General features: G+C 44.1%; 1 protein-coding gene across 3 annotated transcripts in view; it reads right to left on the bottom strand.

Moving 5' to 3' along the window:
- Positions 1 to 23,667, bottom strand: part of ADAM12 (ADAM metallopeptidase domain 12) — a 189,062-nt gene that overhangs the window by 68,579 nt on the left and 96,816 nt on the right. For all 3 annotated transcript variants that reach the window (XM_064716729.1, XM_064716730.1, XM_064716728.1), the window contains exons 4-5: positions 10,736 to 10,814; positions 6,897 to 6,973 (exon numbers count right to left, since the gene is read on the bottom strand). In XM_064716729.1, the coding sequence (XP_064572799.1) occupies positions 6,897 to 6,973; positions 10,736 to 10,814 (156 nt within the window). The remainder of the gene's footprint in view (positions 1 to 6,896; positions 6,974 to 10,735; positions 10,815 to 23,667) is intronic.

The raw sequence follows: 23,667 nt of genomic DNA, 5'->3' as shown, positions 1-23,667 counted from the left end.
CAGATGGATACTATGGGGATAAATGAGCAGGATGATCTATTGACTGTTTTTCTAATAGAGCTGATACTTAGATATTTTTCAAATGGTCTGGTCATTCTTTAGCTTTAAGGGACTGGGAAATACAGAGAACAGGAGTCTGGAGGCAGATGTGCTCCTGTCTCTGGCCCTGGTCACCTCATTGTGCAACAACTCCTCACCTCTAAAACAGAGAAAATTTTAGTATCCACAGAAAAAAAATATCTATTGATGAAGAGCACAATAGGAAAGACAAACAACGCCATTACCCTACTACACTGCACAGCAGGATTCTATTAAAATAACAAATCTGACCCAATCAGCCAAGGGCAGCCTCTCCAAGGGGGGGAAGCAGTAGCACCACTGGTTCCACATCTCCCAGGAGCGGTGGAGGTGTTCTCACACACACATCATCACTCACACAGCCTCCACTCCAGCCAGTGCCTTTCATGGACCTGAAAATAAATTCCCCAAAATGGAATTATGGCCAGAGCCTCCTGCAGCACACACCTCATCCTTTCCCAGTGCAGGACAGATCTGTCCAGGGTGGATGCACATCGAGCTGCAGCTCTGATTCCTGGAATTCCAGCAAGGAGTGACTTGGATGGGGGGAGAAAATGTGATTTAATGTCCTGCATCTGGGCTGCAAGGAACAGGAACTGTGCTGTCAGAGAAAGGGTCACATGTGGGGGTTGGGAAGAGAAAGGGAAGAAGGAAATTTCAAGGAAAGGAAAGGAAATTTCAAGAAAAGGAAATTTCAAGGCAAGGAAATTTCGGGGAAGGGGAAGGGAAGGGAAGGGAAGGGAAGGGAAGGGAAGGGAAGGGAAGGGAAGGGAAGGGAAGGGAAGGGAAGGGAAGGGAAGGGAAGGGAAGGGAAGGGAAGGGAAGGGAAGGGAAGGGAAGGGAAGGGAAGGGAAGGGAAGGGAAGGGAAGGGAAGGGAAGGGAAGGGAAGGGAAGGGAAGGGAAATGAAGAAGGGAAGAGGCATTAGCATGGGTACCAATTTAGTGAGCACATTTTATAGCACTCTGCAGCAAACAGAGAGACAGGAAAAGAAGATTCCAACTTGCACATCCCACTAAATGCCATCAGCAGAGTGGTGAAAGGAGTTCAAACACCTGGGAGGGATCATCCCTCATCCCTGTCCTGGCAGTGATCCCTGAGCACCTGAGGACCCTGTGCTCATCTCAGAGCACAGAGGTGACCCCGAGCCAGGATCTGCTCCCCTGGAACAGGCAGCCATGAAACAGAAGCCATGAAACCCCAGAAAGTGAATGGTTTTTAATGCTGAGCTCAGAATCCTCCAAGAGCTTCCTGGTCAGATAAATTACAAACCATGCAGGATGTTTATATGAACTAAAAGCTCTGCAGGAAAGTATGGAGGGAAAGCTCACATCCAAACCAGTGTTTTTCCCAACAGGGATTTCTCCTAACTTAACTTTTGGATGAAATCTCTTCTTCTGTGGGGAAATGCTGCTTGAGGAGTCGTGAGGAATTTACATTTCTTTTTCTCACTGGTTTCCTACTTCCATTCCTTTTTTCAATAGTTGATGTCTGGAGTGTCACATTTAAATCCCCTTTTCAGCTGGCTGTGTCTGGGCTGCAGTGAGTTCAGCCAGACCATCTGAAAAATGGTATTGGCAGCCTTGGGTACCATAACTCTGTAATCCCAGTAAGAATGAGTAAAAATGAGCATCAATTCCATCCTGGAGCCTTCTCCCCATCCCTGTGGACACTGCATCTTTCAGCTGTGATGAGGCTGGACAAAGGCGAAAACTTTCTGTATGTGGGACTGGGTTAATCACCTAACAACTGTGTAAAACATCTGAGGACATTCAAATGCATTTTGGGGTTTCAGAAGGAAAAGGCTTCCTGGGAGATTTCTGTCCTGAGGAATTTTTGGGAGCACCTCTCAAGCTCCCCCCATCCAGGAGGTCACTGCAGATGCTCCTGTAGCTGCACATTTCCATGGCAGAGTCCTCTGCCAGCCCCTGCCCAGGGAGCTTTGTGCCCTTCTCCAGGCTGCACTTCTGGGTGCATTCAGCACTCACAGGGAACGTAATCAGGAAAAAAAAAAAATCATTCAAGTCTAAACAAATTTATCACAGAAGATGTGAGCGGTGGCCACAGGCCAAAATTTTTTGCTTTAAAAACTTGAAGAGCCTCCAAGCTGGATAAACAGAAGGGTATTTCCTGAGGACAGGAAGGAAATGGCTCAGCTCTGTTGTACCTTCACCTTCCCACAAGCTCTGACAGTCTAACTGCCTTTCTGATCCAGATGGACACCCAGAAACCCTGATTAGCCATTGTTCCCTTTCCGTGCACTCAGCATTTCCTGAGCCCTCTCTGCCATTCAGCTCCTCCTTCTCAGAGGAGCCAGCAGGATGCAGATCAAGGCATGATTATATCCTCCTCTAACCTGCATTTCAGGCAGCTCTCAGTGCCAATCCCACTATTTCTGCCATTGTGCTCCTACGGGAGGTGAGGAGCTCAAATGTTATGTGTGTGAGGGTGGAACAGAGCTGGAAAATGTGAGTTTGAGAGAGCTGAGCCTCCTCCTCCTCTCTCCTCTTCATCTCTCACCCCTCTGCCTGCCTCAGAAACTCAAACCAGACTAACCTTAGCATTCAGATTTCACACAGTTCTTCCCCATCACAGAACAATCACGAAATGTTCAGGAGCTAAAACCACATCTCAACTGCTCAGCCACGTGGAGGGGAGACCTTGAGGTCAGGGCAAGGTTCCTCCACTCAGCAGCTCCTCTCTGGCCTTGGCCATCAGCAGGAGCTCAGGGTGAGAGAAGAGAGCAGAACAAGCAGCCCCAGCCCTGAGAGCAGCAGTGCCAGGGTTATTTCAGGGTTTGACAGCCCTCCCTGAGCTCCCCTCCCCAAATTGTCACCTCCTTTTGGAATCCATTGACAATGTCAGTGATCCACTGGCACCCACCTGTGACAGCTCCAGCTTCGTTATGTGAATAAAAAATACTTTCCTTTGCTCTCAAAAGTTTCAGCTGATGTCTCCTAATTTTGAGGTTATGACGAATATTCAGTGATTGTCCCCTCTCCAGTGTGACATTCACCCTTGTTTCATCATGCTCCTTTTCTCCGTCATCGCCTTTCAAAAGTGACAAATCCTGGTCTATTTTCTCTCCTTGGATAAAAGCTGCTCCACACCTTTGATCACAGTTTTTGCCCTTCTCTGTACCTTTTCTGGATATATTGCTGCTTCTTCCTCTTCTGAGATGGAGCAGGGGAGGGGGAAACAAGAACTGCATGCAGAACTCAAGATGTGAGCGCGCTGTGGATTTATAAAGTGGTAATGAGGATTCTTGTTTTATCCTCTATTTCTGTCTCAGTAATTCCTATGATCCCTTTTGCTTCTCTGACTGCTGCTGAGCACTCAGGCTTCAGAGCACACTGAAATGTGGGACCTATTCTTTATGAGTAGTTTCATGTCTTTTAATGAACTCTGCTGGTCTGGGGGAAAATGCACAGCCCCGACCTATCCCCACCTGGAACAACGCCCAGGGTGCCTGTCTGGTGGGAGGGGGAAGATCCTGGTTCTCCAGGATTTCAGAGGGCTGACAGCATGCACTTCCTCTCATTACATTATTTTTCAGGCACTTGAACCCCAGCCCCACGCAGCAGCTGTGTGAGGTAGGTAAGAATCATTAAATGGATTTCACAGATGGAGAAACCGAGACAGAGAGATTTGTCTGATTCACTTAGAAACTGTCACAAAGCCAGGAACAGACCCTGAAAACGAGACCTGGCCTCCCTTCCAACAGCTGCTGCAAGTGAAGGGGCTGCTCCAGGGACTGTCCCCACCTGGGGCTCCATGGCCACACAGAACTTTATGTCTCTGCTCCTGCAGCTTGGAGTCTTTGTCATGCTGTGGAAAACCAAGAGTCCCTGCTCCAGCAAGATGGGGGCAAGTACATTATCCTGTCCTATCCTATCCTATTCTATCCTATCCTATCCTATCCTATCCTGTCCTGTCCTGTCCTGTCCTGTCCTGTCCTGTCCTGTCCTATCCTATCCTATCCTATCCTCTCCTATCCTATCCTATCCTCTCACCTATCCTATCCTATCCTATCCCATCCCATCCCATCCCATCCCATCCCATCCTCTCCAGTCCTATCCAGATCTATTCTTTCAAGCCAGCAAAGCTGCCAGCAAAGAAAGCCAAGAAGTTCTTGTGGACTGTGCTTTTTTTGCAGCACCCTGGGACAGTGGAAGGAGTCCCTGCCCATGGCAGGGGTGGAACGGGATGAGCTTCCAGGTCCCTTCAACCCAAACCATTCTGTCTCTCTGTGATCAAGCACAGGCAATATCTGGGAGTTATTCTGTCTGGGAATTGTTGCTGTTGGTTGTTTGTTGGAATCTTGGATGCTGAGAATGTTAAAAACTTTCTGTGCTGAAAGGCACAGACCCACAAAAGAACACTGCAATTGACCTGAGGCTGTGGAGAAGGCCTCAAAAATTGGTTGACAACACTAAAATTACTAGTGTGTGGTTGGTTAGAAGTATATAATATCACAAGGTAGAAAACTGAAGAGTTTGGCGTTTTAGAATATAAAAATAAATATGAAACAAGATCGAGGTTTTAGGGCAGAAGTAGGTTGTTCATCTTCTTCTTCCTTCTTCATAAGTTTGGGTAGTGTTTTGTAATTGGACAGAAAAGTCCACATTACAGGCTTCAAGAAATCAATTATTGAGTTAGAAAAGAAAATAATCTAAGTATCATTTCTTACTTGAGTAGTCTAGACTTAAAAGACCTTATAACAAAAGATAGTTGGCCATTTTGTGCCTTCTAATGAAAGGCTACCAAAGCCACAGTTGTGAGGCTGTTTCACAAATAAGAAATAACAAACACCTGAGTCCAAACATGAATTACTGTCTCAAGTGCCTTCAATCCCGACCCTGAGAAATCCATAGTTGTTGGGCTGTGAAACAGGTTTGGTGGAGTGAATCACCAGTTACAGAACTCTTATCACAGACTGTTCCCACCCATGGACACTCTGTTTATCAATCTGAGCAGTGAAACGGGCACAGAAACTGAGATTTCTCCTCATCTGATCTCCTACTAGAACTAAACATGCACTGCAAAGGAAATTTCTGCAGTTTTGCACTGAAAAAGGTGCTGCAGAGAAGGAGCCCAGTCCTGTCAGCTTGCACTTTGGGGACTTGTCTGCAACAGGGCCAGGAAATGTCCCTGCCAGCATTGGCTGTCCTGACATGTCTGAACCACCTGAAGCTGGGAAAGGACTCTGGGAGCTCCACATTGCAAAGAGAGCACTTTGGAGAAGAAATAAAATATTTGTGATGTGGAGAAGGGCATTTTCTCTTGAGAGGGATTAATTTCCAGGTAGCTCTGGAACAAGGAATTCAATGCAGACCCTGTCCCATGAGGTACAAATTTTCCCTGGGGAGCTTGCTGCATTGTGATCCTTTAACTAAAACACTGAGAGCTCTGCACTGGATTTTTACAAACAGTTTTAAATTCTGGATATGTTTTATACTGAGAATGACAGGTAAATGCTGACTGTTCATGCCAAGGGGATTATTAAACTTTTGGAAGGTGCTGGATCCATAGTGAAGCACCCATAAAACCTCTCTGTGTGGGAATGAGCTAAAGGAAGCCCATCCTCTACAGCAAATGGGTCATTCCCAGAGGGAGAGGGGGGATCAAACTCTGCTCTCTCTGCTGCTGTCTGTCCCAGAGCTCCCTTACAGAAGCCTTGACAATGCCACTATTGCACAAAATGCAAAACCAAGGGGAAAAGATTCCAGCTACTCCTGCTGTTTGTAGATAAATTAAACCTAGAAAAGGCTGAGACAGCTGGAAATCTGACAGGAAAACCGGGTTTTCCAGGGAGAACCTAGAGCCAATTTACAGTTAATTACTGTGATTTGGAACAGCTCTGTGAGTAAATACCAGTCTCTGATTGTCCAAGTAAGAAAGATAATTGTTTCCTGAACTGTGTCTGTTGTGAACGTGCAATTTTGACAGCCCATTCTTTTGTCAGACTGGAAAAGGTTTGATTTCCAGCAACAGGAATCTGCTACTCTGCTGTTAACAAGAAGCTAAAATCCAAAAGCTGAGCATCCTACCTGCCATAAACACAATTACTGAGCTCCACAGCCATGCATGCTCTCTGTATCACAGAATCTCTGAGTCCCTGATTTCTAAAGCCACCTCTCCAGTGCTGAGGCTGCTGGACAATGAGCGATTCCACAGCTGGCAGAGCAGTGCTGGAACAGTTGTGAGGACAAAGAGGCCTGGAAAGGCACTGGGCGCTGCCAGGATGAAAATGTGCCAAGAAATGGGCACAGAGAGGGATGGGCAGCAGGAGAGGAGGGATGGCTCTTGGAAAACCCCCCAAAATTGTGTTATTCATTCTTTGGTTTTTTCTCCTCAGAGCAACTAGAGGGAGAATGCTTTGTAGGGATTCATCCAACATTTGAAAAAGAGATGGAATCATGGAATTATTTCTGTTGGAGAAGCCCTATAAGATGACTGAGGGCACTATTGCCAGCACTGCCAAGGCCACCAGTGCCCCGTGTCCCCAAGTGCCACATCCACGTGGATTTTAAATCCCTCCAGGGATGGGGACTCCAAACCGCCCCGGGCAGCTGTGCCAGGCCTGGACAAACCTTTCCATGAGGAAATTGTTCCCAATATCCACCCTGAGGCCGTTCCCTGTTCCCTGGAGCAGAGCCCAGGGGTCCAGAGCAGAGCCACCAGGTCCCCCCTGATCCCCCTTTTCCCCAGCTGAGCCCCTCCCCAGCTCCCTCTGCCCCTCCTGGGACTCCAGCCCCTGCCCCAATATTGGTTCAAGCATTAAAAGCCAAAGCAAACAGTGCTGAAATCTGGGCTCACCTGAGTCCTGAGCAGGTGCTGAGGCTGACGGAGGAGCCGGGGAAGCCCTGGACGTGGCCGTGGTAGAAGCAGTGGCCCTGTGCAGGGGGAGAGGACATTTCACTGGTCACAAATCCTCCTTGCTCCCGGGGTTCCAGCCCCTTCACTTCAAGGTGATCATCACTTCCAGGCCACAGCATTCAGAATCGCACTGACAGCAACCTTCCTGTCCCACCAAATATCCTCTGTGCTTAACAGCCAAACAGTCCTAAAAGGAAACCTTGGATGCTCCTAAATCTCAACAAGTTATCGGAGGTTTTGTGTTTGGTTCTGTATTCTTATTTTGTGAAGGATCAATAATGTTAGATTTGTATGACTGACCCCCTTTTTCTGTGCTATTTATTTAAAGCTACAATATGGAACATTTGATAATATTTTATATTATTCTAATATTTTATATGATTTATATTATTCTAATATTTTATATTATTTATATTATTTTAATATTTTATATTATTTATATTATTTAATAGTTTTGTATTATTTATATTATTTTAATAGTTTTATATTAACATTTTATAAAATAATCAGATTAACAAATCAGCTGCTGCATTTCACTGCCTTCTATAGAAAAAGAAAGCTGGTTTTATTTAATTTTTAATCAAAATATTTATTGTATTTATTTATATTTAATTTTACTGCTTTCTATAGAAAAAGAAAGCTGTTTTAATTTAATTTTTAATTAAAATATTTATTACATTTATTTATATTTAATTATATTTAATTAATTTTACTTTTATATTTAATTAATTAAATATAAATTACTATTACATTTAATAATTTTATTTTTATTAAATCTGTGTATCCCTATAGGAGGTAGGTTTGTGAAAAGAGAAATATAACAAAGCCAATCCCAACCCTAGAGCTTGAAACAAAAAAATCACAAAGTAAATGAAAGGGAAGGGAAACAGGTTGGAAAGGAAATTTTTTATTGAAATACCCAACCAAGTAGCTGCATGTTATTAAAAACAACCAAGAATAAAGGAGGGCTTCTATTTTGAGAGACAACAGTCCAATTTCATTTTGTGCCTAGGTTATTGTATTTCTTTAATAATCCACTGCTTGCAAAAGGCACCCACAACAGAGGGTTTCTAAGCTCATGCACATATCTGTCTGGAATCAAGGCTAATTTTATTGTTGACTAAAGGTTATATTGCATTCTCAAAACCACCTGGAAAGTGAGAACTCTGCTGCGCAAGGATCCCATCTGATTAGTGCAGAGGGAAGTTATCAGTGCTGCAGCACTCCAGTCACCTCCCTGTGCCTCTCCTGGCTCGGCTCATTATTGCATTAATTAACCTTTCCAGGCTGGGGCACGGTTTTCACTCACAGCAGATTTCTAAAAAGCACCTTGATTTTGGTGAAGAAAGCCACAGTCTGGGAAAGATGGGATTATTCAAACAGCAATTTTCTGTAAATAAGTTTATGCCAGGGAAAATGTTTGTTTGATTTCCAGCACGAGCAAGTGAACACAGAGCAGCCAGCTCTGACTTTGTAAATACAAATCTCAGTGGCTTTTGTCAGTGGAAGAAATGACAGAAACAGGGTGAGAGTGTTTTTACTCTTGGGTATTTTTATCATCAATCCTCATGAAGAGTCAGTAACACATTAGCAAAGATAAAGCCACAATAGAAGGGAGGGAATCATAGATTGAATTTTTTGGGGTGATCACTTCAGTCACAATTGCTATGGATGGCAAACTTTGCATGTGGGTGAACTATTTCACTTTATTTCAGTGTTATCATTTCCATGCATCCATGACAGAAGAAAAATCAATGCCCCTCCTACTCAAGCACTGAATCTTTTACATGCCAAAAGCAAAAATAAAATAGGTTTATTCTCATTGCTTAAAGCAAGCAGGAGGTGAAGTTCAGAGCTCCTGAGAAAGAAATCTTTGAGCATAACCAGAGCTGAGCCCAGGGGAATGGGGAAGGAGCCAATATCTCACCCCACACAGCTGCTGCTGTGGTCCAGCTCTCTTTATCCAAGAGTGAATTATGGCAAAGGCCCTGATTTCTTTCCCTCTCCACATACAACTTGTCATTTTATTAACTCTCAGCTCCTGGTTGTGGCCCATTTCACAATTTCTCTGAGATCCAGCAACGTGATGCCAAAGTTCAATATCGAAAATGTAAACTTATCAGAGCATGGCCTGCAACAGGACTGGGAGAAAATTGATTTCTAGCTCAGTAATTCCACTGAATTGCAGGACTTTTTTCTGCTATCAAATCTTTTTATTCCTGCAAACTAGTATATAAAATGGGTGACCCCTTAAAAACAAATAATTACCAAAGGCTGATCCATCATACTTAAAACAGTACTCTACCCTTGCTTGAGATCATTTAATAAATAGCAGCTTTTGACAATTTTCCAGGTGCTATAAATTGAGAAATAACCTAGACACTGACTCTGTGCTAGAGAACTGCCCAAGAGACAGCTCCACAAACCGGCCTGACCTCCAGGCAGAATTTGACTAAGCAACTTTTCAATGGAAAATCGGATTTGGTTTCAGCTCCAGACTGTATTGATGTCCTCAGTGAAGAAGAGATATAAAAATAAAATAAAATCAGAGTCTTGTCTTTTCTCAACCATATTGCAGCATTTAATGAAAAATGAATGCACTGAGCTCTCTTTTTTAGGCAGCAAAATGCACTGTCATTACTAATCATGACTTACTTTGCCATTTTGCTAACAGATATTGTATTTTAGCAAGGAAAACCTGTCATTAGGTGTACACATACTCCTGTTAACTCAGGTAAATCTCTGAAAGACTCATGTGTTTCATTTATTTCCTTTTACTTCCTTCAGGAGTCTCTGCAGCCTTCCTGCTCCCAAAACAAATGACTATTTTCCCCTGAGCTGATTTGGAAGGAGATATGAGCACCCAGCAAAATGAAAGCCCTGAAAGCTTTTGAAATGATTGCTTTACTTGGGGTGTCTGCAGCTATAATGAAGATGCTTCTTCAGAAGTAAGATGTTATGCAGAGAAATAATTCCTTCCCCTGATCCCAGCAAAGCCTGTTCTGGACGGGAACACAAAGCATGGTGTCTCTGCTGACAGTGGCAGTGAGTAAACACCATAACAGAGCAAATACTTTATGGGACTTAGGCAGATAAAAGATAAGCTTTGTAATTAAAATGGCTTGCTGCATTATTTCTAATTAAGGCATTCATGCTATACGAGGACAGAATGCATTCCTGCCTTAAGGGGTTTTTATTTGTAAAAAGCAGTTTTAAATGCTTCTTTTAACAAGTCATATTTTGAATCGATCCATCTTTATACATGCACATAAATATACACATACACACACACAAATACAAGTATAAAGTACATCCACAACACATTTATGGCCTGGATTTAAAAAAAATAAACCCAACCAACACCCTCCCCATGGCCTCCCCAGTGAGGAAAGACACCCAAGCCTTCCAACCTCTGATATGAACTTTTGCCCTCTGGAAATCAGATATTTAGGGGTTTTTTTTCCCCAAACAGAATCAGGCCTTTTCTCCATAACTGATCTGCCACAATTATCACATTTTAATAGGTCTATTTCCAAGAAGCCGAAAAAAAACCTCACAAATGTTAAAAGCCACGTGGTTCAAACCCCAGAGCTCGCCTTTAAAGGCTGCCTCTAAAAATTCATGTGTAGGATCAGAGCAGGCACAAAGACACTGAAGGCAACAGTAAAAAAAAAAAACAAAAAAAGCTTCATGTTGAGCTGTTTCATGCCAGGGCTCAGATCCTGGCAGAGGATATTTTGGATTTTAGGGATGAATTACCCACGACAGCCCAGCCTTACCGTGCGATTGCGTGTGAGAACCACGTCAGTGCCATCCTGCAGGTAATGGGTCTCTGTGAAGCCTCTGGCCAGCAGGCCCCTGGAAAAAAACACAGCACAGGGAACATTGAGGCCACCTCACCTTGAATTTATCCTTCAGTGGTTCTGTTTGAGATAAGGATCAAAGGCAGGCATTAAGGATTCAATGGCTACGGGGAATAAGGGAAAATGGAACTCCAAATATTGAAGCTGCAGGACACGAACATTTCCTGTGGTAATTGTGAATAGACTACAAGTTTCCAGACTGTTTTCTCTTCCAAATGAGGACTTTGTGCCAGCACATTTCAGTGCTGAATCTTCCATGTGATTTTCAACACATTTTAGGTTAAATCTAGGGAGATCTGGGGTTTAGGGTATTGTTAAGTAATGGTGGTTTGTTGAAAAGGAAAATGTTTTCCCTGTGCTCCTTATTTTTCCATGTAATCTGGTGTATTCATCAGCAAGTGACCACCCAAAGACTAATTCAGCACTTGGTGAGTGAGACAACGTCCTCCTATTGACACTCCAGGGAAAACACTGCATGAACACCACAGAATTTACAGCACTGGATTTACCCTGCTCATCCAAAAGGATATTCACAAATGGAAATTCAATGACTTCACAGTGGACTCTGCAGGATCATGTCTGGGACGAGGCAGTTTGTTCCCATTCCCTCCACACTTCCCCTCCTGCCTTTGGCAAGGAGATAAAAAATTTGGACTTGCAGTTGTCATTTTCCAGGAATCCCCAGGGAGGGGCACGGGTGTGACAACCACAGAAACTTCTCTTTTTGCAGGGAACTCATCTCAGGCATCTGCCTCTTTAAAGCAAAAATAAGTGCTGCTATTGATCTGTTTCAACTCCTTATCTAAAGAGCATTTCTGACAGAGCCTGGAGGAGGAACATTCATTCACATTTACTCCTAATGCAGGCCTTGAGTTGTGCTCCTCATCACAAACACTCTTGAGTTTTGACAAAATTTCTGGTGAGCTGCGAAAGCACAATACAGAAGGAGCCAGGAGATAAATGCCACCATCACCTTCAGAAAACTGGAGAATGTAGAATATCAAAAATCCCTGGCTCTGTGTTTCACAATGTTCATTCTGTCCCACTTCTTAGAGGTGTTTCTCCCTTGGGTTATCAATATGAACAAAGCAGGCCCTTAATTTTATTTAAAAGCTGGTAAATGCTGCATCCTTGCAAATATTGTGGTGGGAGCCATTACACAGTTGGGGAACGTATTTCTTGTGTTTGCATAAACATTATAACTGGAGCATAAACACACATTTAATTTTCATTACTGATTAATTTGCAGCACATTAATATCCAGTGGCTCCATCAGGATCTGGTTGTGCTAGGAGCTCTACAAACACTTACTGTGGAGAAAACCCAGCTTTAAAAGAAAAAGAAAGCCCAGCCTCTATCTTGAGGTAGGAAAAAAAAAAAGAATTGAACAAGACCAAAAACAAAAAAAGAAAAGGAAAAAAAGAAAATAAGGAAGCGGCAAGGCAAAAAAATTCTAGTGAGCACTCAAGCAGAGATTCTCACATTTAACTTTTAAATTTTTCAGCTTGTGGGAAATATTATCATATTAATAGATATGAGATGTTAAAACACTGCAGCATTGGGTGGGTTTGTAGGAACTCAGGCAAGCACAGTAGTATTTGGGTGCCCAACCAAACATCTCGTGTTGATTTGGGTGCACAATACTAAATCCCACCAAGCAGCTCCACAGGGACACCACGGGGCCTCAGAGGACACCCAGAGGCTGCAGTGGTGATCCCACCTCCTGTGCCTGCAGCCCCCACAAACCCTGCCAAGAGCAGAGGGGGCTGTGCCCAACACTCATGGAATGGTTTGGGTTGGAAGAGACCTTGGAGATCTTCCAGTGCCACCCCTGCCATGGGCAGGGACACCTTCCACCATCCCAGGGTGCTCAGAGCTCCATCCAACATCCCTTGGATGCTCCATCCAGGGGCAGCCCCAGCTGCTCTGGGCACCCAGGCCCTGCCCACCCTCCCAGGGAACAATTCCTAATTCCCAAAATCCCATCCAAACCCACCCAGTGCCAGTTTGGAGCCACTCCCCTTGTCCTGTCACCACACACTCTTGCAAAAAGTCCCTCTCTGTTTCCTACTGTCTCATCATGACAAAGAGCAGCTGCTTTCATAATTATCATTATTTATCTAACACGGCTCACTTCTGCACTTGGCAGGCATTAATTGCCTTTGTAAAGGCAAGATCCTATTGCTGAAGCCAACAGAGTTTCACTGTGCAGCTTTTGGAAATGGGATTCCATCCAGGACAGGGGAGTGAGTTTCCTTTGATGGGACAAAAGTACAGGTACAGGTAACAGATGTAGCAGAAGGGCAAAGTGATTGAGCAACTTGCTTTGTGCTCTGCTGTTTGCAAGGTGTTTGACAGCAATGATGATAAAGGTGACCTTTCTGCTGCTGTTCATTCTGCTCTGAGGCACAGATTTAGAAAATACTTCATAGATCTGTAGGTTTGAACACCAGAAGCGATTTGTGATCACCAGCCTGCCCTGCCCCATTACAGGGGTCATCTGACCCAAATTTATCTTCTGCTACAATGACAGGGAAGGAACCAGATCCATTTTCCCACTGGAAAGAGCCCTTGCCTCGATCTCCCATGAAGATGGAGCTATCACAAACCTGGCAGGATTTTAACTAAACCCGACTTAAACCCACTGCACTTTGTATCTGTTTTAACTGTGCCAACACTCAGTTTCCAGCCACTGGATTGGATCTCATTCCCTCATATCAGAGCTTTATTTTTGTTTGAGTCTTCCATGGAAAGTTCTTCCCAACTAAACTGAGGAAATGTAGCAGGTAAACAAATTCCTGGTGCCAGCAATATCCCTGTGAGGATGAAAGTTTGATATAAATCCTGAAAATACTGGCTGAAAGGAAGAATTCCCAGTGTGAAACGTAAAGGACTGGTGAAAGCACCAAGATGATGGGATCCCACTGTTGGGACTGATCTTAGGAAAGCAAAGGAATGTCCCAGTGTGGGACACAGAGCTGTGGCTGCCCCTGGATCCCTGGCAGTGCCCAAGGCCAGGCTGGGGCACCTGGGACAGTGGGAAGTGTCCCTGCCATGGCAGGGGTGGAACTAAATGAGATTTTAGGCCCTTCCCAACCCAAACCATTCTGTGATTCCATGATATCAAACCACAGAAATTCCACATGGCACTGGGAAAAGAAGAGAGAGCTTTGCAGGGCTCTGCACCAACCCTCCTTCCATTGGTATCTCAGACATCAGGGCTGGGACATCTGCCCTGCTGCCCCTGCCCTGCTGTGCCAGCCCGACACTGAGCAGGGAAGGTTTCCCCACAGCACCTCTGAGATGCTGCCAGGAGTCCAGCAGCTCCTGGCAGAGGAAGGAGCCTTTAAACCCACCTGCAAAATGTCCAATATCCTAAAAGCTGTGTGGCTGGGTGTGTAGGGCTGTCACGGACATGTTTTATGAAAAATCCCTTCCTTAGGATTTTTCCTCCTGAGAAGCTGGGAGGCGTCAGGAACAAAATGCAAACAATGGTTATCTGCTGCTGTGGAATGCAACAGGTGCATCTGGGATTGGTCTCATGTGGTTGGTTGTAATTAATGGCCAATCACAGTCAGCTGTATTGGACTCTCTGGTCAGTCATAAGATTTTATTATCATTCCATTCCTTTCTATTCCTTTCAAGCCTTCTGATGAAATCCTTTCTTCTATTCTTTTAGTAAGTTTTAATATATAATTTTCTTTTAATATAATATATATCATAAAATAGCAAATCAGCCTTCTGAAACATGGAGTCAGGATTCTCATCTCTTCCCTCATCCTGGGACTCCTGCAAACACCCCCACACTGGGTTGGCACCCAGGGACATGAAGGCATTTCTTGACAGGTTATGAAAATTAAGTGTAACAAGCACTCAAATTCCACTACTGAGTGTGCATCACCTCACTTTCCAATCATGGCAATAATGTTCAACACAGCAAACAATCAATCCAGCATATGTATCTATCAGGTAATTTAATTACCCTCCCACCCCCCCAAGATATGCAATACAATGGATTGATTTACATTTCTGGTTTTGACCCAGAGTAAAGGAGATTATAATAGAGGAAAGTAAATTAATTTAGATGGCAAGCTACTTAACCTAATTGGATCAATGTAATTCAGAAAGAGCAGGGATCAAAATAACATTAATATATCATAGAGCAATTCATCACCATGTCTGGAGTTTCAAATGTTGCCAGCTACAATGCTCAGCAGTACCAGATGATTATCAATACTTTGCCCTGCATGAAAGACAGAAACAAATGCTATGAAGAACTGCATCTGCTGCTTGATGTGATTTTAAAAAATCAGCTGGAACAACATTACAACTTTCTTACTGATGATCCAGACATGCAATTCTTGAGCACAATCACTTACACACTTGGTCGCTGTGTTTATCAGCACAGTGATTTTTTCACATTTCACAGAATCACAGGGTGGTTCGGGAAGGAAGGGACTGCAAAGCCCATCCAATTCCACCCCCTGCCATGGGCACAGACACCTTCCACTAGCCCAGGTTGTTCAGGATCAAATTTCCCAGAGCCACATGAACAAGCAAAAGCTTCCATGGCCCAGAAAGATAAATTTTGTGCCTCCTGATCTCTGACAGACACAGCACAGGCTCCCTCATACTCTGTAAATCGGCAGAAAGCTTCCGTGTCAGACCTGCTGAAACATTTTCAGGTGTCAAGCAAGTAACCTAAGCCTCAGAGAATATGATGAATTTTATTTAAACTTCTAATCCTCACCTTCCTGGCCCCCCACAAGGTGAAATCTGAGGTGGTTTGTTTGGGGAGGGGAAAAATGTCCTGGTTCAAGCACATCAGATTTTTCTCCCTCAATCCATTTAATGACAGGAGTGGTAATTTAACACACTGCCTCTCACTTGCAAATGGGAAAATCAGTCTCTGCTCTCCAGGCACCAATATATTATTTCAAAAGGTTATAATGATATTTCATCACCCAGGGAGAGTCAGACAGACAGTCACAGGAGCCAGAGATGGAAAAAATCCAGTGGATCACAGCAAGGGCCTCCTGGAAGCCAAGTGTGCCATGGATCAAACCAGGCTGTGTCCCACTGAGCTGCAAATGTCAGGAGCAGTTCTGACCCCACCACCTTCCAGGGGAGGCCACTTGGCATTCCAACAGATGGCACTGTCATGATGCATTTCCCAAAATCCAGCCTTTCCTAGCTCTTCCTAGCCCACTTCTCTCACCAGCTGAGACAACTGCTTTCCTTCTTGGTACATCTGTCATTTACACAGTGATGTAAATGCAGATTATTATTATTATTATTATTATTATTATTATTATTATTATTATTATTATTATTATTATTAATACACAAAAAGTGCAGATTATTACCCAATTGTCCTTCAGCCATCCAGGCACCAAGTACAGAGTATCAGGCTATAAAAAAGGACAAGAACTGTGCATTCTTCATGTCAGTGCTACTCAGGAAAAATCCCAAAATCCAGCCTTTTCTAGCTCTTCCTAGCCCACTTCTCTCACCAGCTGAGACAATTGCTTTCCTTCTTGGTACATCTGTCATTTACACAGTGATGTAAATGTAGATTATTATTATTATTATTATTAATGCAGGAAAAGTGCAGGATATTACCCAACAGTGTTTCAGCCATCCAAGCACCAAGTACAGAGTATCAAGCTGTAAAAATGGACAAGAGCTGTGCATACCTCATGTCAGTGCTACTCAGGAAAAATCCCAACATCCAGCCTTTTCTAGCTCTTCCTAGCCCACTTCTTTCACCAGCTGAGACAACTGCTTTCCTTCTTGGTACATCTGTCATTTACACAGTGATGTAAATGCACATTATTATTATTATTATTAATACACAAAAAGTGCAGATTATTACCCAATTGTCCTTCAGCCATCCAGGCACCAAGTACAGAGTATCAGGCTATAAAAAAGGACAAGAACTGTGCATTCTTCATGCCAGTGCTATCAGGAAAAATCCCAGCACCAATTATCTCAGCAGGAGCAGACCCTGGGGTCCAGCATCACAGGGATGCCCCCCTTTGGTTACCTGGTTTCTCAGCAGTGCAGAGAAGGTGCTGAGCCCCCCTGACCTCTGGAGAGGAACAGAACTCTCTGTGTGCTCTGCAGGCTGATCTTCTGCTCCCCCTTGCCTTTGATCCGCGGCTCTGTGCAGTCACTGCTGCAGGAACTGCTGTTTTGGGAGAACACTGAATATCCCTGTGGCTCTGTAAAGGACGGCATCAGTGCCACAGAGGTGGGGCAGGGCTGGCCCAGGTGTGGCTCTGCTCCTCCCTTCCCCTCAGGGATGCTGTCACACACACCCTGACCTTACTCAGAGTTTTTCCCAATGATCAAGTGCCTGTTTTCTCCCCACTCAAGCACTGCCTCACTCTGTTATACAAACTCTTATTAAAACCCCTCTGGCAATGCATTTGAAACCTTTCCTCCATCTGGGGGAGGTGAAGAGCCTGAAGCAGGATGGTGAACAGGCAGTTATAAAATGTCATTTATTCTGCCTGCTGACACCAGCCTACTCCATTAATTCTGAAGTATCTCAATTGAGGTCATTTTGACCTTTACACTGAAATTATTTGTTATTTCTTCAATTGCTGCATTTTTTCCCAGGTACATCCAGAGGAATAAACAAGCCTGTTGAACCTGCTGCCTCTGCTGGGGTGGTCTCAGTGCAAGCACTCACAAAGGTGATGTTCACAGAGGTGTTTTTCAATTCTTCTTTCTCATTACAATGTAAAAAATGAGTTCAGCATGGGTAATGAGTTTCCCATGCACGGGTACCTAACACCATTCTATTCACAAAACCATCTCATATTCTCTAAACACACCACATTCTTTCCCTTGTTTAATTATCTTAAGTGATTTGAACTGCTTTTGGACATTTTCCCATTGAATGTCTCCACTTCATAATATCCTATCTGCCACACTCCAGTGTGCTGCCACAGAGGGGCTGCAATGCCATAATTGAAGAACCTGAGAGACTGAAATTCGTGAGCTTAATTAGCACAACAATTCAGAGGCAAAGAAGGGAGTAAAATAAAACTGTAATAGCTGGGAAATCAACCAAGCATCCCAGGTTTCAATAGTAACTCTATGGTAGTGGCCTGCAGCCTATTTCACATGGCCTGCTGATAGACAATTTGAGTAGATCATACACTAGATTTGCAAAATATGTCATTGTGCTTGCACCCAGTCCTTTTGATGCAGAAATCCATGTAACCCTGTGCCTACTGGAGTCCATGTTAAAATATATCCCTGGAATGAGTGGAATAGTGCCTGGCACACTAAGAACCAATTCTGGCAAACACATACTGCAGGTGAGATCCGTGCTCTGGGTGATCCCAGGACAGGAACAAGTGTGGGAACAGGCACTCCCATTCTGAGCTGCTCCCTGGCCTGCTGGGAACAGGAGACAAGAGGGATAAATCCTCCTTTTAAAGCCCCCAAGCACCCAGTGCTCATCACTTGTCACTGCATGTGGTGGCAGCGTGCAGAAAACTCAACAGCGTGAGCCAACAAACCTGAGCAGCCGGGGAGGAACAGAACACAGCTCCCTGGCTGGCCATCACCCAGTGATGGAGAGATTTCTGCTTTCCTGGCTGCTGGGCAAAGAATCCATGAGCTTCACCTCCCCAAATTCCAATGGGCAAAGATTGAAATTAAATCCATCACGTTGGTGGCCTCCTGTGCTGTTCTGGGCCCTCAGTGCACACCCCACTTCCATCACTCACTGTCACATTTATGTCACCATTTACCTGCCAAAACTCCATTTATCACTCTAATTCCAAAATGTTAATGAAGAGACTACTGCTAACCAGTGTGTGGGGAAAGCATGAAGAAGATAAATAACAATTTTCCAACAAAGTAGATAGGTAACAACAAGTTATATCCCTAAAATGGCTTAAACTTGGTCAAGATGTTCAGGGTGTCCCTAATGGGATGGCTTTAGGTGACCCTACACCTCAGATGGGCATTGAGGGAAGAAACAACACACAGGGAACGTGTGAGGGAATCAAAGGAAGACCAGCAAGGTTCACTGTGACTCCACACAGCAAAACTTCAGCAGGAGAGGGAATGGCAGCTCTTCCATGGACTTTAAGTGGGGTAGCTATGATATTTTCTGAAAAATCCTTTCTTTAGGATTTTTCCTCCTGAGAAGCTGGGAGGCCTCAGGAACAAAATGCAAACAATGGTTATCTGCTGCTGTGGAATGCAACAGGTGCATCTGGGATTGGTCTCATGTGGTTGTTTCTGATTAATGGCCAATCACAGTCAGCTGGCTCGGACTCTCTGTCCGAGACACAAACCTTTGTTATTCATTCCTTCTTTTCTTAGCCAGCCTTCTGATGAAATCCTTTCTTCTATTCTTTTCGTATAGTTCTAATGTAATATATATAATAAAATAATAAATCAAGCCTACTGAAACATGGAGTCAGATCCTTGTCTCTTCCCTCATTCTCAGACCCCTGTGAACACATCACAGAGTGGAGCTGATCAACCTCACACATCCCAAAAGCCAAACTCACACCTGGAGTCCCAGCATTCCCATGTTAACCTCAAAGACCTCCTGACTGTTTTTCACTGTGCAGTTCTGATATCCCAGAGCTTACAGCACCTCTCTTGGAGCTGCTCTTGTGAGGAATATTTCGGATCAGCTCCCAGAGCTTCCCTGTGTGGTGGATGAACAGAAATCCTGTCACTGGGTCAGCTGGGCTGGGTGCCATGAAAAGCAAACATTTCAGGAAAGGCTCCAGAATAACACAAGCCACAAACTGCTGTCAGCAACTGAGAGGTGCTGGTGCTTACTGGCTAATGGATTTTTGCTGGGAAAACTCAATTCTGTAGATTTAGGCAAAGCCTGTGGGCTGCCTGCTTTGGGGAGACTTTACTGCTCGAGCTGCACTGAGGGGTTTCAATTTCAGGTCATGGAAATGGCTGCAGTGAAACCCTGCAGCAATGTGCCAAAAGTGAAATAACCACTGAGCTCCTGCTCCTCTGCAGTGTCTGTGGCAGGGATCAGCAGGAATGGTGCAGTGTCTGTGGCAGGGATCAGCAGGAATGGTGCAGTGTCTGTGGCAGGGATCAGCAGGAATGGTGCAGTGTCTCAGGGATCAGCAGGAATGGTGCAGTGTCCGTGGCAGGGATCAGCAGGAATGGTGCAGTGTCTCAGGGATCAGCAGGAATGGTGCAGTGTCTGTGGCAGGGATGAACAGGAATGGTGCAGTGTCCGTGGCAGGGATCAGCAGGAATGGGTGCAGTGTCTCAGGGATCAGCAGGAATGGTGCAGTGTCCGTGGCAGGGATCAGCAGGAATGGTGCAGTGTCTGTGGCAGGGATCAGCAGGAATGGTGCAGTGTCTCAGGGATCAGCAGGAATGGTGCAGTGTCTGTGGCAGGGATCAGCAGGAATGGGTGCAGTGTCTCAGGGATGAGCAGGAATGGTGCAGTGTTCATGGCAGGGATCAGCAGGAATGGTGCAGTGTCTGTGGCAGGGATGAACAGGAATGGTGCAGTGTCTCAGGGATCAGCAGGAATGGTGCAGTGTCCGTGGCAGGGATCAGCAGGAATGGTGCAGTGTCCGTGGCAGGGATCAGCAGGAATGGTGCAGTGTCTGTGGCAGGGATGAACAGGAATGGTGCAGTGTCCGTGGCAGGGATCAGCAGGAATGGTGCAGTGTCTCAGGGATCAGCGGGAATGGTGCAGTGTCTGTGGCAGGGATCAGCAGGAATGGGTGCAGTGTCTGTGGCAGGGATCAGCGGGAATGGTGCAGTGTCTGTGGCAGGGATCAGCAGGAATGGTGCAGTGTCTGAGGCAGGGATCAGCAGGAATGGTGCAGTGTTCATGGCAGGGATGAACAGGAATGGTGCAGTGTCTCAGGGATCAGCAGGAATGGTGCAGTGTTCATGGCAGGGATCAGCAGGAATGGTGCAGTGTCTCAGGGATCAGCAGGAATGGTGCAGTGTCTCAGGGATCAGCAGGAATGGGTGCAGTGTCTCAGGGATCAGCGGGAATGGTGCAGTGTCCGTGGCAGGGATGAACAGGAATGGTGCAGTGTCTGTGGCAGGGATCAGTGGGAATGGTGCAGTGTCTGTGGCGGGGATCAGCAGGAATGGTGCAGTGTCTGTGGCAGGGATGAACAGGAATGGTGCAGTGTCTCAGGGATCAGCAGGAATGGTGCAGTGTCTGTGGCAGGGATGAACAGGAATGGTGCAGTGTCTGTGGGCAGGGATCAGCAGGAATGGTGCAGTGTCCATGGCAGGGATCAGCAGGAATGGTGCAGTGTCCGTGGCAGGGATCAGCAGGAATGGTGCAGTGTCTGTGGCAGGGATCAGCAGGAATGGTGCAGTGTCTGTGGCAGGGATGAACAGGAATGGTGCAGTGTCCATGGCAGGGATGAACAGGAATGGTGCAGTGTCCGTGGCAGGGATCAGCAGGAATGGGTGCAGTGTCTGTGGCAGGGATCAGCAGGAATGGGTGCAGTGTTCATGGCAGGGATGAACAGGAATGGTGCAGTGTCTCAGGGATCAGCAGGAATGGTGCAGTGTCTGTGGCAAGGATCAGCAGGAATGGGTGCAGTGTCTGTGGCAGGGATCAGCAGGAATGGGTGCAGTGCCCGTGGCAGGGATCAGCAGGAATGGGTGCAGTGTCTCAGGGATCAGCAGGAATGGTGCAGTGTCTGTGGCAGGGATGAACAGGAATGGTGCAGTGTCTGCGGCAGGGATCAGCAGGAATGGTGCAGTGTCTCAGGGATCAGCAGGAATGGTGCAGTGTCTGTGGCAGGGATGAACAGGAATGGTGCAGTGTCTCAGGGATCAGCAGGAATGGTGCAGTGTCCGTGGCAGGGATCAGCAGGAATGGTGCAGTGTCTCAGGGATCAGCAGGAATGGTGCAGTGTCTCAGGGATCAGCAGGAATGGTGCAGTGTCCGTGGCAGGGATCAGCAGGAATGGTGCAGTGTCTGTGGCAGGGATCAGCAGGAATGGTGCAGTGTCTCAGGGATCAGCAGGAATGGTGCAGTGTCCGTGGCAGGGATGAACAGGAATGGTGCAGTGTCTCAGGGATCAGCAGGAATGGTGCAGTGTCCGTGGCAGGGATCAGCAGGAATGGTGCAGTGTCTCAGGGATCAGCGGGAATGGTGCAGTGTCCGTGGCAGGGATCAGCGGGAATGGTGCAGTGTCTGTGGCAGGGATCAGCAGGAATGGTGCAGTGTCTGTGGCAGGGATCAGCAGGAATGGTGCAGTGTCCGTGGCAGGGATCAGCAGGAATTGCTCTGCCACCCTGCAGGCTGGGCCCAGACCCATCTCTGTGAGAATTCTGGGTTGGCCTAGGCCGCACTAAAGACTGACACTGCTCTGGAGCTCCCTGGAAGCTTCTGGAAGGCTGCCCCTCCAGGATCTGCTCCTCACACGGCAGTGCTGTGGCTGCTGATGGAATGCACATTCCCAGTGTTGTGCTTCCACTAAAACTTGTACAAGACAACCTATGAGCTTTTTGTGACATTCTGACCTCGCCTGCCCAGTGCAGAGCTGGAGCTGCAGATTCAGGGGGCCCTGAACAAAACCAAGGCTTGAAAGGCTCCCCAGGATCCCTGAGAGGTTTCAGGAGCTCAGAGGCACAAACATCACAGCTTGTTGGAACCCTGGGTGGATTTTTGATGAGAATTTTACACTTTCTGTACTGACTAACACTGACCCCCAAAAAACACTACACTTAACCTGAAGCCATAGAGAAAACTTCAAAAATTGAATAATAAAACTAAGATTATGCGTGTGTAGTTTGAATAGAAATGTGTAATATCACATACTACAAAATGTAGTTTTACAGTATGTGATATTAAAGTTTTAAAATATAATACTATATATATAAAACAAGATAGAAATTTTAAAGCAGAGACTAGTCCTTCTTTACCTTCTTCTTCATGAATTTAGGAAGTATTGTGTAATTAAATCAAAAAATCTGCATTGCAGAACACAAGTAGTTAGTTGTTAAGTTAAAAGTAAAAATAATTTAAGTGTTATTTCTTAATTAGACAGTTTATCCTTAAAAAGCCTTATAAAAAAGGAGATACAACTCAATTTTTAACTTATCAGAGTGGATTACTATGGAGTTCACAGTTTGTGAGCTAATAAATATTTAATATAAATTAATAGAAATAATATAAATATATAAAATGTATAAATATATAAATATATAAATATATAACTATAGATAAATATACATTAAAATATTATTGTTATATATTATTTATATATTATTATATATAATGATATATAAATATATAATTTTATATATTATTTATAATTATTATATATAATAATTATTTATTTATATATTATTCATATATTATTTATATAATATTTATAAATATTTGTATTTAGAACTAATTATTACTTATTATATATTATTAATAATATATAACAATAATCATTATAATATAAAATAATTATAAATAATTATTATTTGTTTTTATATTATTTATATATTATTATATGTAATAATTATTATTTATATAATTTATATAATACATAAATATATTATATTTATTATAATATAATATAATATAATATAATATAATATAATATAATATAATATAATATAATATAATATAATATATATAATAATATAATAATATAGTAATGTATAGATATTATTTATATAATATATTATAATATTTAATATTATAATGTAATAATAACTATTCTATTTAATAAGTATAGTTATATAATAAATATAACTTGTATAATGTAATATATAAAATATATATAATAAATGTAATAAACTGAATATTTAATATAAATAAAAATTAATAAACATCTGAATCCAAACAAAAAATACCA

This window comes from Zonotrichia leucophrys, chromosome 6 (genome assembly GCF_028769735.1).
Source record: "Zonotrichia leucophrys gambelii isolate GWCS_2022_RI chromosome 6, RI_Zleu_2.0, whole genome shotgun sequence".
NCBI lineage: Eukaryota > Metazoa > Chordata > Aves > Passeriformes > Passerellidae > Zonotrichia > Zonotrichia leucophrys.
This window is presented reverse-complemented; position numbering and strand designations above follow the sequence as displayed.